Below are 15,566 nucleotides of genomic sequence, written 5' to 3'. Positions count from 1 at the left end.
ATTAACGAGAACAATTATAGAGAAACTCTGGAATGTGAAGCAACAAATAGGATGGACCAAGGATATTAGAGACGATATGGAAAAACCGGAAATAGTCCTGGATGATCTGGAAAATAATACAGAAAATCACAAGGAACTGAAAAACAAGAAAAGAAAGTTTAAACCAAAAAAAGAGACAAACGACACAGAGTGAAAAGTGCAGTTGCATGCCGCAGGACGGAAAAGATCACAACGGATCAAAAGATACTGAGCAATTCGAAAGGAACGAAACATGCACTTGTCATAGATAGTGACCAGCAAACGAATCTTGTGGGGAGCTCACTGTGACACACACACACGCGCTCACACACACACACACACACACACACACACACACACACACACAAACACACAGACAGAGAGACAGAGACAAAAGACAGAGAGAGAGAGAGAGAGAGAGAGAGAGAAAGAGAGAGATAGAAGGAAGGAGAGAGAGAGAGAGAGAGAGAAAGAGGGAGAGGGAGGGAGGGCAGAGAGGGTAGTGAGTAGACTAGGGTGCTTACCTTACAGTGGCAGCTCTGCCGGTACATGAGGCGGAAGCCCTTGCGCTGCTTGGGGGTGACGCTGTCCCAGGGCAGGTAGAGGTCGCACAGGTTGATGTGGGCCTTGCCGCCCGACAGCTGGCCGGCCAGCACGTACGTGCGGTTCGTCTGCAGCCGCACGCCGCACATGCTGTCGTGCAACGACGTCCAGATCTTGCCCGCAGACAGCGACACCGCGTCCTTCTCCGAAGCCTGCCGAGCACACGTACAGAAGTAGTGTCACAGTCACTTGCACGGCAGCGGAGTTCAGAGTCCGAAGCGGACGGTTCCTGCCCTGTCACTGTGTTACAGCACATACCAAGATCTCTCAAAAACTACGCTATAGTCTTACACTTATACGCGCTGTTAAGGTAGAGATAAGCAAACAGTTACCCCTGCATGCAATTTAAATACGCCGGATGCAAAATTATACACCGCCAGCAGACATAACGCAAATACACTACTAGCCATTAAAATTGCTACACCACGAAGATGACGTGCTACAGACGTGAAATTTAATCGACAGAAAGAAGATGTTGTGATATGCAAATGACTGGCTTTTCAGAGCATTCACACAAGATTGCCACCGTTAGCGACAGCTACACCGTGCTAACATGAGGAAAGTCTCTAACCGATTTCTCATTCACAAACTGCAGTTGACTGGCGTTGCCTGGTGAAACGTTGTTGTGATGCCTCGTGTAAGGAGGAGAAATCCGTACCATCACGTATACGACTTTGATAAAAGTCGGATTGCAGCCTATCGCGATTGCGGTTTATTGTATCGCGACATTGCTGCTCGCGTTGGTCGAGATCCAATGACTGTTAGCAGAATATGGAATCGGTGGGTTCAGGAGGGTAATACGGAACGCCGTGCTGGATCCCAACGGCCTCGTATCAGTAGTAGTTGAGATGACAGGCATATTATCCGCATGGCTGTAAAGGATCGTGCAGCCACGTCTCGATCCTTGAGTCAACAGATGGGGACGTTTGCAAGACAACAACCATCTGCACAAACAGTTCGACGACGTTTGCAGCCGCATGGACTATCAGCTCGGAGACCATGGCTGCGGTTACCCTTGACGCTGCATCACAGACAGGAGCGCCTGCAATGGTGTACTCAACGACGAACCTGGGTGCACGAATGGCAAAACGTCATTTTTTCGGATGAATCTAGGTTCTGTTTACAACATCATGATGGTCGCATCCGTGTTTGGCGACATCGCGGTGAACGCACATTGGAAGCGTGTATTCGTCATCGCCATACTGGCGTATCACCCGGCGTGATGGTATGGGGTGCCATTGGTTACACGTCTCGGTCACCTCTTGTTCGCATTGACGGCACTTTGAACAGTGGACGTTACATTTCAGATGTGTTACGACCCGTGGCTCTACCCTTCATTCGATCCCTACGAAACGCTACATTACAGCAGGATAATGCATGACCCCATCTTGTAGGTCGTGTACGGGCCTTTGTGGATACAGAAAATGTTTGACTGCTGCCCTGTCCAGCACATTTTCCCGATCTCTCACCAATAGAAAGCGTCTGGTCAATGGTGGCCGAACAACTGGCTCGTCACAATACGGCAGTAGCTACTCTTGATGAATTGTAGTAACGTGTTGAAGCTGCATGGGCAGCTGCATCTGTACACGCCATTCAAGCTTTGTTAGACTCAATGCCCAGGTGTATCAAGGCCGTTATTACGGCCAGAGGTGGCTGTTCTGGGTACTGATTTTTCTGGATCTATGCACCCAAATTGCGTGAAAATGTAATCACATGTCAGTTCTAGTATAATATATTTATCCAATGAATACCCGTTTATCATCTGCATTTCTTCTTGGTGTAGCAATTTTAATGGCCAGTAGTGTATTATGTAACATCGTCTCTAGTCTCGATAATGCCCTTAACTGGGCGAGGAGGGGAGTCCACAAGTTTCGTCAGATACGCCATTTGCGGCTGAAGCCACTTACTGATAATTACATCCTGTACAGCCACCAACTGCGACGATGTTAACTGCTACGTTTCACCCCTCCCCCCCCCCCCCTCAAATAGTCCCAGACATTTTCTATGACACCATGATGCAGCACAGGGTGACTCAGAAAAAAAAGAACACATTTACATTGTTTGTTAAAAACTGTAAAAGATAGAAACACACTGCGCATGCCACTGGATAGACGAATAGTCAAAGTTCTGATACAACTGCGCTGCTGTTTGTGGCAACGTGGGGTCTACACGACAAGAGAAATCATTTTTTTGTGTTGGAAATTGCGCGAAGTCAGTCCATTGTTCAAGAGCAACGTGCATTCCACCACTGATTCAGCAGTCCCTGCAGAAGCAGTTTTATCACTGCCATACAGAATTCTTCGAAGTTGAATTCGCATGCAAAGGGAAGAGCACTGGTCAGCCACGGCATGTCGAGCGTATCTGAGATCACACGGAGCCCTCCAAAGTACACAAGACGGGGAGGTCAGGAATATCAGATTTCTCAAATAACTGTGTGGCGTGTTCTGAAACGACGCCTGCATATGAAGCCTTCAAGCTGAAGTCACTGCAGTAACTGCGTCCCGGCGACCTTAACAGAAGGTACGAATTTTGCGTTTCAGTTCTCCAGCGTATCGCAGAGGACACTTTTTCCGATCGACTCTTACCGAGCAGGATAGCACTGTGGTTGTCACTGACCAGGCGTAACACTCGCCTTAACACCACGGTAGTTGGGATCGTTTTCCGACCACTGTTCTTTTGCCATATTTCATGGCTCCGAGAGGTAAAAAATTCCTTGTTTACCCGATGGACAGTCCGCACCGATACACCAACAAATTCGCCGTGTGGTCATGGGCACGTAAAAACAAGGTGGCTCTTCCCTGTCGTTCTATCACGCCTGTACGTCGATCCATCTTACTGCACTGATTCCATGCCCCCGACTGGCAAATGAACTCCACTGCGCTGCCATGACTTGTCAGTGATGAGGGGTCATATGACAGCCAAGTTTAGCTCTACACCAGCCTCGGCGCTCAAAGCGATCAGTGTGCTCTTTAAAGCGGTGAGTAATATTTCGTACAGTGCTTTATTTCCCGCAGGACTGGTAACTCGAAACTTCAAACTGCTACTACCATTTCATTCTTCTTGAAGCTGCTACTAGAAAGGATATGGGGGAAAAGGCATGATCACAACACTCAGTACGAAACTTTCAATCTCTAGCAGAGTGTATATGGCAGTGGAACTTCCTGGGGAGAAGTTCTTATCAGACTGGACCTCCGATACTGGCCTTGGACTGTGGGAGGCAGACACCACGTTTTTTTTATAAAGAGCAGCATGCGCTTTATATTAATTACAAAAGTTATTATTTCCTTTCCAATCTCTGTACAATGCACACACTGCAAAGATAAAGTTCCATTTTGAAAAGGTACAGCCATCAAAAGGAATAATCACAAACATGGAAACATTCATTGTTAAATTCACCATTACCCCTGAGGGTTTTGTCAGATGAGCGTGAATAAATAACTTCGTAATTTCTTCTAATTTCAGTGAAGTGTCATAGTCAAGTAAGACCAAAATAACTATATATAAAATATTTCTAACATCAACTTAGAAGCAGCGCAGTATAAAACGATTTACAAAAAAAAAAAGAATGTAATGAGGCCAGATGTACCACTATGATAGTTCCGGATACGTCACGTGATAGCACAATAAATAAATTGAATTATTGTACCTTAAGTTTCAGTACTCTACAAATTTTATAGTAAACAGCGAGTTAATCCTTGAAATCAATGAATCAAAAGGAAACTGACTGTTAATTCATTGACCTCAACTTCGCTCACACAGAACAGTTCCTGTTGTTTTCACACCATTCTCAGTTCTAATCACAAAGCAAGGATATACTTTGAGGAATGCTAACCCAAAAATAATTGAAATGCGAATACTGAAAACTGCTGGAGCCAGAAAGTGCTTATGTAGTGAGCAGGTGGCAGCCGTACCCTTACCTTGAATATCCTCTTGACCACTGTCCGGTAGACGCGGTCTCTGTCCGTCACGATTTCCTTCTTCACTCTCGTCAGAATCACTGCAACACACAATACGTCCCGTCACTCCGATCGTTATACTGATACAAGCTGATGATTACAAAAAAAGGTAACATCTACATATCGCAATTAATACTGTAAATGGAGCATAACTAACTTGGCTTACAGCTGCCATTATTGGGAAAATGACTGCAAATACTTATAGTTCGCGATTTGCGTGAAACGAAATTAATGCGACGGAAAATACATTCCCATCAAAGATAATGATGTAGTACATTTCTTGCGGTCCCTCTGATTCTAGACTATTTACAGATGCTAAGTAACTATTAGATACAATATGTGAAAGGTTCGGGTATTAAAGCTGAAGCGTGCGCGCCCACACACACACACACACACACACACACACACACACACACATACGAAGGGAAGTGGCGCAGTCGTTAGCACACTGTACTCGTTTCCGGAAGTATGACGGTTCAGATCCGCGTCCGATCATACCGGTTTCAGTTTTCCATAACTTCCCTAAATCACTCCACGCAAATGCCGGGATGGAACCCTTCAAAAGACACGGTCGATATTGTGTTCTGTCTCTAGTGACATCGATATCGACCAGACGTCGATCTCTACTCTTCCTTCATTTCGTTCTACAGTATACTCTTGCTTATCTAAAATATGTAAATCAACAATAATCTTCACTTTCACAAGTAATCCAACTTTTCCAAAACAGCATAACACTGCGGATACTAAACATCTTGCGCAAGAGCTCTCTGTACGAGGGTCACACTGAACGTCATAAGTTGCTCAATGTTACGAGTACTTCTTCTTTGTCACCGCCTTGTCCCGTGTCTTGAAATCGACCATCCTAATCATATGGCGCACTCTAACCCACTGGCAGTCATCGCCCTCGCAAGACTTCTCATCTCCACAGCACTTTGAATATTCGTACCAGCTGACCTGACGTCTTCCTTTCCCCTTTGTGTGCGCTTTTCCACAACTAGGTTCATATTGGGACGGCTTTATAGCTACCTCTCATAAATTCGTTGCACACCTTGTCTTTCAATGTTTCTTCTCCAGGCCATCGCAACATGGTCATTTTTGTTGAATGGTGATTCCATTCGCGAGTCGTTTTTGACGCTCAGTCTTTACTGACAGACAATACAGCTTGCCTCACAGCTGCTTTATAAATTTTTTCCTTTGGTTTTTATGGGTATATTTACATAGTACAGAAATCCTGATGGCATATGCCACTTTCTTCAAATATATGTTATTCTATCACTTTTGTCTGCATTAATTGATCCGTCCCCTGGTGTTACTAATCCCAGATATTCAAAACTTTTAAGCTTGGATTGGTAGCGTTGTCTAGCTTAATATCTGTGGTTTATGTGGCAGTGGAGCTGAAGTTGCACATCATTAATTCGGTCTTCGTAAGCCATTTCTTTCTAATGCCTTCCCTCATTGCTCAAGATTCTCTCGAATTTTGTGGATGTTTATTAGGTATAATGGCTACATATGATCATGCAAAACACTGTAACTCCGTATCTTTGTGGTTAGGTAAGTCATTACAAAATCAAACTCTAATGGAATGACCGCACATTCCTCACTGACAATAACATTAAATTCTAAGTTGCGAAACTTTTGATGCAAGTTTTAATATTGTTGTACATGTCAATGATAAGTCGTCTGTAGAGTATATGCACTTAGAACTTACAATATCATTTCCATCGTACTCGATCAAATTCCTTTTTTATAACTACAGACCAACCAAATAATTTGCTTGCATTCTCGAGATTTCTCCATCACCAGTCTTATTCCATAATCATCATCCGTATTTCCTTTTCCTGCACCGAATCCCAAATGAACCTTTATTAATGAGATAATTTTTTTTAAACAGGCGGTTTTCAAGGACTCTTTCCCAATTTGCAAAGGCATGAGATGTTTTCATTTATGGACTTTTCTAATCTCTGACTGTCATGGAAATTCTTTATTGATTAGTAGAGTGTTATATTCATTGTTACAAATATTAATTTTCAGTATGTAGACAACCCATTTATATCATCTTAATTTACAGCGTAGTCTGACACTTTTCAGTATAGTCTCCATTTCTTTGCACACATTTTCGCCGCCGTTCTGTACGCTTGAAAATGAGCCCCTTCAGGTTGTCACATTGCCTTCTGGATGCCCTCCAGCGTCCCACAGTTTTGGCCTCGCAGTTCTTGCACAAAACGAGAGAGGTGGTAATCAGAGGGTGACAAGTTGACACTTCAGGTTCAAATGGCTCTAAGCACTATGGGACTTAACATCTGAGGTCATAAGTCCCCTAGACTTAGAACTGCCTAAACCTCCATGCCAGAGGTGGGATTCAAACCTGCGACCCAAGTAGCAGTGGACACTGTAGGATCAGCGACACCAACAGAAGCGTCGCGTTATGAGTCTACTGGATAATCCTACCGCGCTGTACTCGCCGGAGCTTCAATAGTGGCTGGACCCAGAAGGCAGCATGTTATGGTCTGTCCAATTTGAAGAAAATCCACACGAATGCAGCGTTCTGCATTCCACAAAAAGCAGCCACTAACTTCCGTAACATACCGCATAGTCCTTGCTTTCTCTTTTTGCGCAAATGCATACATCGAAATTTTCTTCCAGACTCATAAAAATTGAACAAATCATCGCGTGGCACAACACGTTCTACATGATGGGACTTATCGAAACTTCCTTATCTTCGGTCAACAAATATGGTACCCAAAGACTACATACTGTTCGCTAAATCCAGGCTTTAACAATTTCTTGCAGTGCACTATGTCCTATTGCAGGTTTCACTGCGACTTAAAACACACGTCTGTCTGTCTAAAGGATTCCACGACTCTTTGCTTGCTCTGTTCCGTTGAGACAGACACAGAACGTTCGCTACGAAACTCACCTTGAATGCCATTGTTCGCATCTCCGAAGTGTATTCCCACCTCCTGTAACTGCTGGAGCCCATGCATGCATCTCCTCCACATGCAGACTGAGACAAACAAATTTCAGCAGCCGTTTTTTCCACTTAAAAAGGAGTTTAATGACAGAACGCTCCCGAAATGAAAAACAGATGTAGATCATTTTGTAAATACAGTCTGTGCTCACATGATAGATATTAGTTGCGTCACAGTACCGTATGCCAAGATGTAGCGTAAGGTCTGCAGATGAGAGAATTTCAGTTGCAACAAGGGGCTGCTGACGACCTAGAGTGTGAGTGTCATATATTCGCTGTGCTGCAACATTTAACCGGTATTCATGTATTAGCCACCCACCTGGTATCTCTCGCTACAATGAACCACCGACTTCATCGATCGCTTGCCGCCGTGACGGAGCGGCGTGAAAACAAGTTCATGATCTACCCTATAAAAGCAGTACTATCACTTGTGGTAGTTCTCACATTCAGCGAGCAACGTCATCCACTTACAATCTGTTTACGTGCACTATTGCTCCAGCGGACGATGTCTTGCCGTGACTCCTGTTCGCCTTCATCAGCTTGTACAATGTCGTAACCGGTTCACCTAACTCATTGCCCATCGTCAACGCCATTGCTCCAACTAACCGCACTCTGTCTACCTGTTCTCGTTCCGTGCCACTAAGAGTTGCTTTACTTTGCCTTACTTGCGTCCGGACGCCTGCATGTACGAACACTTAATACCGCACCTAGAGGACTGCAGACTGGCATGTTTCACTAGTACAAAAAGCAATAGTCGTAGTTCAAGAATCATCGATTATATAACGTGTTTGCACCGCGTTCTTTGGAACAAAAAGGTTTCTGATAAAAAAACTACAGGGTGGCGCACGAAATCTGTTACCAATTGTTTCTTTCACAATTTACGACGCACTAACTTCAGTGTTCGTTTGAAGGAAGTTAGAAAACGAAATGGTGGACATATTGAACATGTGCTGAGTTACTCAAATCTCCATGGACGGCTCTTCATTGTAGTGTATGTTCCTTTCAGATTGTATTGACGATAAAGTTTATATTCAAAAACAAGATGGTAACACATTTCGAGCGCCACCCTGTATATCTAACCTATATACGAACATTCAGACTGTCGATGATGATGATCTCACAAAAAAACGAACATTCTTCCTGCACTGAATAAACTTTTAATGAAAGATGTGTTTGTTTCAATGCGCCATTTCTTTACAATATGTTGCTCTACCTCCTACAGTTTGGACAAACGCTGTATTACGAATATCGTCTGTATAAAATGAGTTTACAGAACAAGAGCTGCACCTAATCACAATTCTCAACAATCTTCGTCTATGATTATCCCTCAAACCCGTTTACCGTCAGTGCTGAGGCGATCCTGTATTGTTTTTCATGCAGATGAAGTTATTATTAAAACGATATGTACTATAACCACTTTCTCTTCCATTATCGTCTGATCGGATACACACTGCTATCGTTGTAGGAACCTACGACTTCTTAATGAGAAACTTAAACGACAGTAATAATCTAACTTTTTACAACTCATACATCCACATCTACATCTACATCTACATTTATACTCCGCAAGCCACCCAACGGTGTGTGGCGAAGGGCACTTTACGTTTCACTGTCATTACCTCCCTTTCCTTTTCCTGTCGCGTATGGTTCGCGGGAAGAGCGACTGTCTGAAAGCCTTCGTGCGCGCTCTAATCTCTCTAATTTTACATTCGTGATCTCCTCGGGAGGTATAAGTAGGGGGAAGCAATATATTCGATACCTCATCCAGAAACGCACCCTCTCGAAACCTGGCAAGCAAGCTACACCGCGATGCAGAGCGCCTCTCTTCCAGAGTCTGCCACTTCAGTTTGTTAAACATCTCCGTAACGCTATCACGGTTACCAAATAACCCTGTGACGAAACGCGCCGCTCTTCTTTGGATCTTCTCTATCTCCTCCGTCAACCCGATCTGGTACGGATCCCACACTGATGAGCAATACTCAAGTATAGGTCGAACGAGTGATTTGTAAGCCACCTCCTTTGTTGATGGACTACATTTTCTAAGGACTCTCCCAATGAATCTCAACCTGGTACCCGCCTTACCAACAGTTAATTTTATATGATCATTCCACTTCAAATCATTCTGCACGCATACTCCCAGATATTTTACAGAAGTAACTGCTACCAGTGTTTGTTCCGCTATCATATAACCATACAATGAAGGTTAGGTTAGTGTTGTTTTTAACGTCCCGTCGACAACGAGGTCATTAGAGACGGAGCGCTAGCTCGGGTTAGGGAAGGATGGGGAAGGAAATCGGCCGTGCCCTTTGAAAGGAACCATCCCAGCATTTGCCTGAAACGATTTAGGGAAATCACGGAAAACCTAAATCAGGATGGCTGGAGACGGGATTGAACCGTCGTCCTCCCGAATGCGAGGACAATAAAGGATCCTTCTTTCTATGTATTCGCAATACATTACATTTGTCTATGTTAAGGGTCAGTTGCCACTCTTTGCACCAAGTGCCTATCCGCTATATGTTTACTAGACTGTTCGTATTCGAGCGTTTTCATATATGCATTTCATCGACAAACTCTCCGCAGCCCGTGGTCTACTGGCTAGCGTTGCTGCCTCTGGATCACGGTGTCCCGGGCTCGATTCCGGCCGAGTCCGGGATTTTCTCTGCCTGGGGACTGGGTGTTTGTGTTGTCCTCATGATTTCATCATCAGCAGCATTCGTGAGAGTGGCTAGGTTGGACAGTGGAAAAACTGGGACTTTCTACGGGCGCTTTTGACCGCGCAGTTGAGCGCCCCACAAACTAAACATCAACATAGACAGCCTCTGCTCACATCTCTAATTTTGAACTGTTTGCCCAACCATAAACGGCATGCATAAGTTCAATCACGTAGTGGTTACTGCGTCTGCAGCCTTTCCCTGCATTCAGAAGCGAGGAAGAGACTACGGTATGGCAGCCGACTAACGGCGCTGACATTTCGCAACAGCCCCCTGAATGGCACACCCGTCTCCCCGAAAAGGCTTCTCCACCAGAGAATTACGAGTGTGGCATTCATCGACAAGTCGTCCAGTATCAGCAGAGCATAATCCTTATCAGTCCCTCCAGTGTCAAGCTTCACTCCTATTCATTTACTCTTTTATCTCCCATAGGAGTCCAGCAAGCATGATTAATTTTTTGTTCCCTTACTTCCATTGTGGTTCACGCGTCTCTCATTTAGTTTCTGTAGATGCCTACGAATTTTATCCGTGCCAGAAATTATCTGTCCTTATATTATGCTTTGTTATACAATACTCTCACAATTCTACTTGTACTTTGATGCCTGTTGGTTTTTCAAACCTTTCTTAAAATTACTTATCAGTCGCTATTTTCGCTTCGAGTCACAACAAAATTAAACTGCTAATGTGACAGAATTGCACTAAAAGACGCAAAGTTTGAGGGGAGCCAGAGGTTGTCAAATCCAAAAAATTACGATTTTTTTTTTTTTTGCCTACTGAAAATTAATTGGAACATTCCTCTTTAATGTAAACTTTGAATTATTGTTCCACTCGCCCTAGAAGTAGAGTTATTACCATTTTCCCCCACGTCTGCAGAGGAAATGGGCGGCCGCTGAATGTATCTAACACCCTCTCGTGACTTCCTGGCGAACTGCTTGGGATTTTCTAGGCCTGTTACGCATACAGCGCCTTATGTTACGCATACAGCGAGTGTGCAAGGGTTGGCTACATTGTTTTCTGTGACAAATGAAGCGCTAAGAAGCTCAAACAAACTTTGGGTTCAAGTAAGCTCAGTGATGGAAAGACAAAAGGAGGGAGAGGCAGGCTTACTGATGAGGTGATTGAACGTCTACAGAGATACTATGGGTATGCTATAAGGCAAAATACTAGTAATGTTAGTGACATGCGAAAAGCAGTGTGGGCATTGTTCCTTCATACTGCCTCTTCCAATGAATACCCTCAACACAGCCTGTGCCCAAAAGATTCCTGGTGCAAATATAATGCAAAAAAGGACTATGATCACAAACATGGTTTGCCAGCAGCTGTGATAAATGCAATAAAGCCAATTATTCATGACTTAGCACAGCCAGAATTGTTACACAAATTTCTACACGGAAAGACGCAGAATCCTAATGAGAGCGTAAACAATTTGATTTGGATGGCTCTGAGCACTATGGGACTTAACATCTGTGGTCATCAGTCCCCTAGAACTTAGAACTACTTAAACCTAACTAACCTAACGACATCACAAACATCCATGCCCGAGGCAGGATTCGAACCTGCGACCGTAGCGGTCCCGCGGTTCCGGACTGAGCGCCTAGAACCGCTAGACCACCGCGGCCGGCTTTGATTTGGAAAGTGAATCCTAAAAGAGTGTTTGTAAGCATAAAAACACTGCACTTTGGCATTTATGATGCAATAGCAACCTACAACCAAGGGAACAGTGTGAAGTGTGAAGTTCTGAAGGCATTAGGATTTACAGCTGGGGTGAACACTGTACGAGCACTAAGAAATATTGACAGAGAAAGGATAAGAGGAGCAGAAAGAAGAGAAAGGCATATGAAGTATGACGGAACAACAGGCCAGAAAAGAAGACAGAAGAGGAAGCTTTTGGAGGATGAAGAAGAAGACCCTGATAATCCATCCTATAGTGCAGGAATGTGTTGAGAAACTTTGATAGCCATTTCCCGTAAGTTAGAATTTTTCGAATATAAGGAACATTTTCTCAAAATCCACTCAAGCTAGAGAGATGAAATTTTTATACAGCACTCTTAGTGGTCAAACTTACATTGTAACACAGCCATTTGGCAATAAGTTCAGTAGTTTCATTTCAGTTTAATTATAAAGCAATTATTTGTAAAAAAATTTGGGTCATTAATAAAAAAAATAATTGGAAGTAAACTAGAAAAGATACTCCAAAATCCCTCTGTCATAATTGCAATACTAAACCACTCTATATGTAAAAAAAAATCAGATTTTTCTATTTGGTAATGTTCCTCAAACTTAGTGATTTTAACATGGGCAGCATAGGCACCTCCGGCTCCCCTTAAACATCAGGCTGTCTTTATTGGTTAAAGTTTTTTTTACCTGTACCGTAGGTTTGGGCGGGCAAAAAATTTGATTCGCACCTTAGTCAGAATTTCACGTTAACTCGTAGGTCCCGTAACCGTTGGTTACGTAAGACTGTTGGTAGTTTGATACACCAATACTTGAGTGACAATAATAGTTTTACTACGAAGCTGTTAACACCTATGGCCGCCATGAAAACTTCTGGTGGAGCGTTGCTGGTAGAAAGTACGTCGTGGCTGACGTTGAAGTGCAGTGCTTTGAAGAAATATGGCGGCTTGCATGAAGCTTTCAGCGGAGGAGTTCTCCAAAATGCATAGTGGTAGTGTCTAGCATATGACCGAATCGTCATCGGAGACAGTAAAACAGGTGACGCGCCAGAGAATTTCAGCGTTCAAGTCAATATTTGTTGTGGAGAACGGGCTAGTCGTCGCCACATATACTGAAGCTCTTCAAATGCTCCCTACGAGCAATGAGACGATGCGAGTTCGTAATATTTAAGAGTTGACGCACACAGCATTCCATGTGCGACGAATTCCTCGTTACTATACACGCTTCCTTCAAGTTATGTTTCTCAGGTAAGTAAGAAAGACAGCAGTTGGCGGAAAAGCTGTTACTATTCAGGGAATACCAAACTGCAGGTACCCATTTTCCTGTCGAAATTTTCATAGCAAAAAGGAATTTTGGACTAACGTATCTTTACATATGTGTTGCACACGACTACTTCCTGAATGTGGCCTGGTATACTGTCATCAGCAACAGCTATGATCACGTATGTAAGTAGTACAGAAATGTCAGTCGAAGTGCGTCTGGGGTTGAAACCGAGATAACGCATCCGAGATTGACACTCAACCAGACAAGCGTAAAATTGACAGAAGACTTCGCTTTCACGCAAGCTGATGGTTTGTCACGTGCAGTATCCTCTGCCGCATTCTCACCGACCGATCGACCAATTTCCTTTATTCATTATTTTATCTTCTGACACCACACGCACACACACACACACACACACACACACACACACACACACACGGCAAGGCGCTAGCGAATATGTATAAGACTCACACAGTAATAAATGTTGTTGGTGAACTGATGCAGTAAATTCCTCAGACAGATTATCTAATTTAGAAAGAAATCCACTCCATTACAACGGCGTAAATAGAAGGCTTACGACAGTCTTCCGATACATCTAGAGCGCCAGCTACATCAGTACTGCAACCTCCTACGGCCTACTCATAAGCGGCTGTTGGAGTCAGAAGATCGGTATATATATGCATATATTGACATACCGTAATTTGCTCTGCAGAACTGGTCCTGAGGGTGAGTCAGCATACAGGAACACCCCGCCGCAAGTTGCAGGGCTGCCAACCACGCCGCTAGCAGCAGCGCCAAGCGCGCCACCACACACATCTGAAAAACGAAAACCACTCAAGTCAGTCACGAACCGTTTGAAAAATACCGACAATTTTCAAAAGTACGGTCTGTTTGCTTAATTAATGACTTGTCTGCAAGATACCAATTTTATGAAGGCTTTACGAAGTATTACAACATTTTACATGAGAAACCACCTATGCATAAACAGTAGAATCACCTGCAACCAAAATCACAGTGTGAACGCAGTGGCGCAGCGGTTAAGGTACTGCCGTTGGACTCTGGGAGGCCAGCAGAGAGCACTATATCTAGAGAACAGGACTGATTAAATTTAGGACGCTGGTTAGTCATGTTCCCTAGCTATAGTGCCCTCTACGGCCTGAGTTATTTGTATAACTACGAGACGCATCCTGGCCATCGCCAGCACTTAATATGTACCCACATGTATAGATTTTGAGGCTGATGCCTACATCAGAATATTGTATTATATGTATGATTGGTATGCATGGTTGTTAATCATATAAATATTTTATTTTTCTTATGTATCACCAGGCCTGTTATAGATTTTGCTTCAGCTAGTCGAACTTAGTTGGTTACACCACTGTTTTTCTTTTTTTTTAATTTTTAACAGATCTGAAGATGGCAGTAGACGAAACCTGTACTAGGAAAATGTAAAAAAAATTGTATGATCAATATGGACCTTTACAAATAAAGCAAAACTGACCGTCATCTAACAAATCCTAAATTGTTTTGTATTGTTCATAATACTGCGAAAATGAAGCTTAATAATACATTTAGCCAGATCAAAAACGGGGTATTTATTGTGGACACTTTGCTTTTTTTCTTTGGGGTAGACACTACAGTCCCAATCCGATCAGGATTGTGTCTCTGCTTTTGTAACATTATACGCCCTCACCTTATTCAGTTTCAGCTTTTTGCTCCCATCTTCCATCACGTTTTTCCCTGTCAGCACTCTCACTTCTTTTCTGCTTCCAATTACCAATAAATTTAATGACGTTGACAGCGAGCCTTTGCTGCTGTTCCCGAAGACGCTTTCTGCGACCACTTCTCATGTCTGCACTGGAAGGTAACAGAGCCATACACCATACGTTTGCTTCCGGAGTATCAATGTACATGTAGAACGCACATCTATACGACGGGAGAAAAATCGCAACACCAAGAATGAATTGTGCGACATGAACAAAAGTTGGTCGGCTTGTTTCTACATCTGAATTTCGTGCCTGTCGCACAAGAGCCGCGCTATTAGCGCGCCGCCATGACGATCCATTTCAGGTTTGCTTTCAATACGCGCTGGACGGTCGTGGGCGTTAGTTACCTTCGAGAATTGGCCTGGAGAGTTGATGTTAATCAAGAATGCCTTTAAGACGGCAACTCTCTGAGTTTGAAGGAGGTCGTGCACTTGGGATACGAGAAGTTCGACGTTCCTTCTGCGATACCGCAGAAAGACATGCTAGGAATATAGCCACTGTATGTGACTGCTGGCAGCGGCTGCCACGGCAATGCAAGGAAGTTCGTACTGCAGCTGCAGCAGTAATTTGAGCAGCAGTTGACACCACAGTGACACAGCGAACTGTT

The 15,566-nt window shown here is 43.7% G+C and overlaps 2 protein-coding genes across 2 annotated transcripts in view; one reads left to right on the top strand and one right to left on the bottom strand.

The window, feature by feature from the left end:
- The window catches only part of LOC124621839 (synapsin), an 810,142-nt gene that overhangs the window by 298,805 nt on the left and 495,771 nt on the right, over window positions 1–15,566 (top strand). The gene's annotated exons all lie outside the window — the stretch shown is intronic.
- The window catches only part of LOC124621840 (metalloproteinase inhibitor 3), a 94,619-nt gene that overhangs the window by 17,105 nt on the left and 61,948 nt on the right, over window positions 1–15,566 (bottom strand). The window contains exons 2-4 of the mRNA XM_047147284.1: window positions 13,889–14,009; window positions 4,539–4,618; window positions 543–773 (exon numbers count right to left, since the gene is read on the bottom strand). Coding sequence (XP_047003240.1) covers window positions 543–773; window positions 4,539–4,618; window positions 13,889–14,009 — 432 coding nt within the window. The remainder of the gene's footprint in view (window positions 1–542; window positions 774–4,538; window positions 4,619–13,888; window positions 14,010–15,566) is intronic.

Source organism: Schistocerca americana, chromosome 7 (genome assembly GCF_021461395.2).
Source record: "Schistocerca americana isolate TAMUIC-IGC-003095 chromosome 7, iqSchAmer2.1, whole genome shotgun sequence".
NCBI lineage: Eukaryota > Metazoa > Arthropoda > Insecta > Orthoptera > Acrididae > Schistocerca > Schistocerca americana.
Note: the sequence above shows the minus strand (reverse complement) of the source record. Positions and strands in the feature narration are given on the sequence as shown.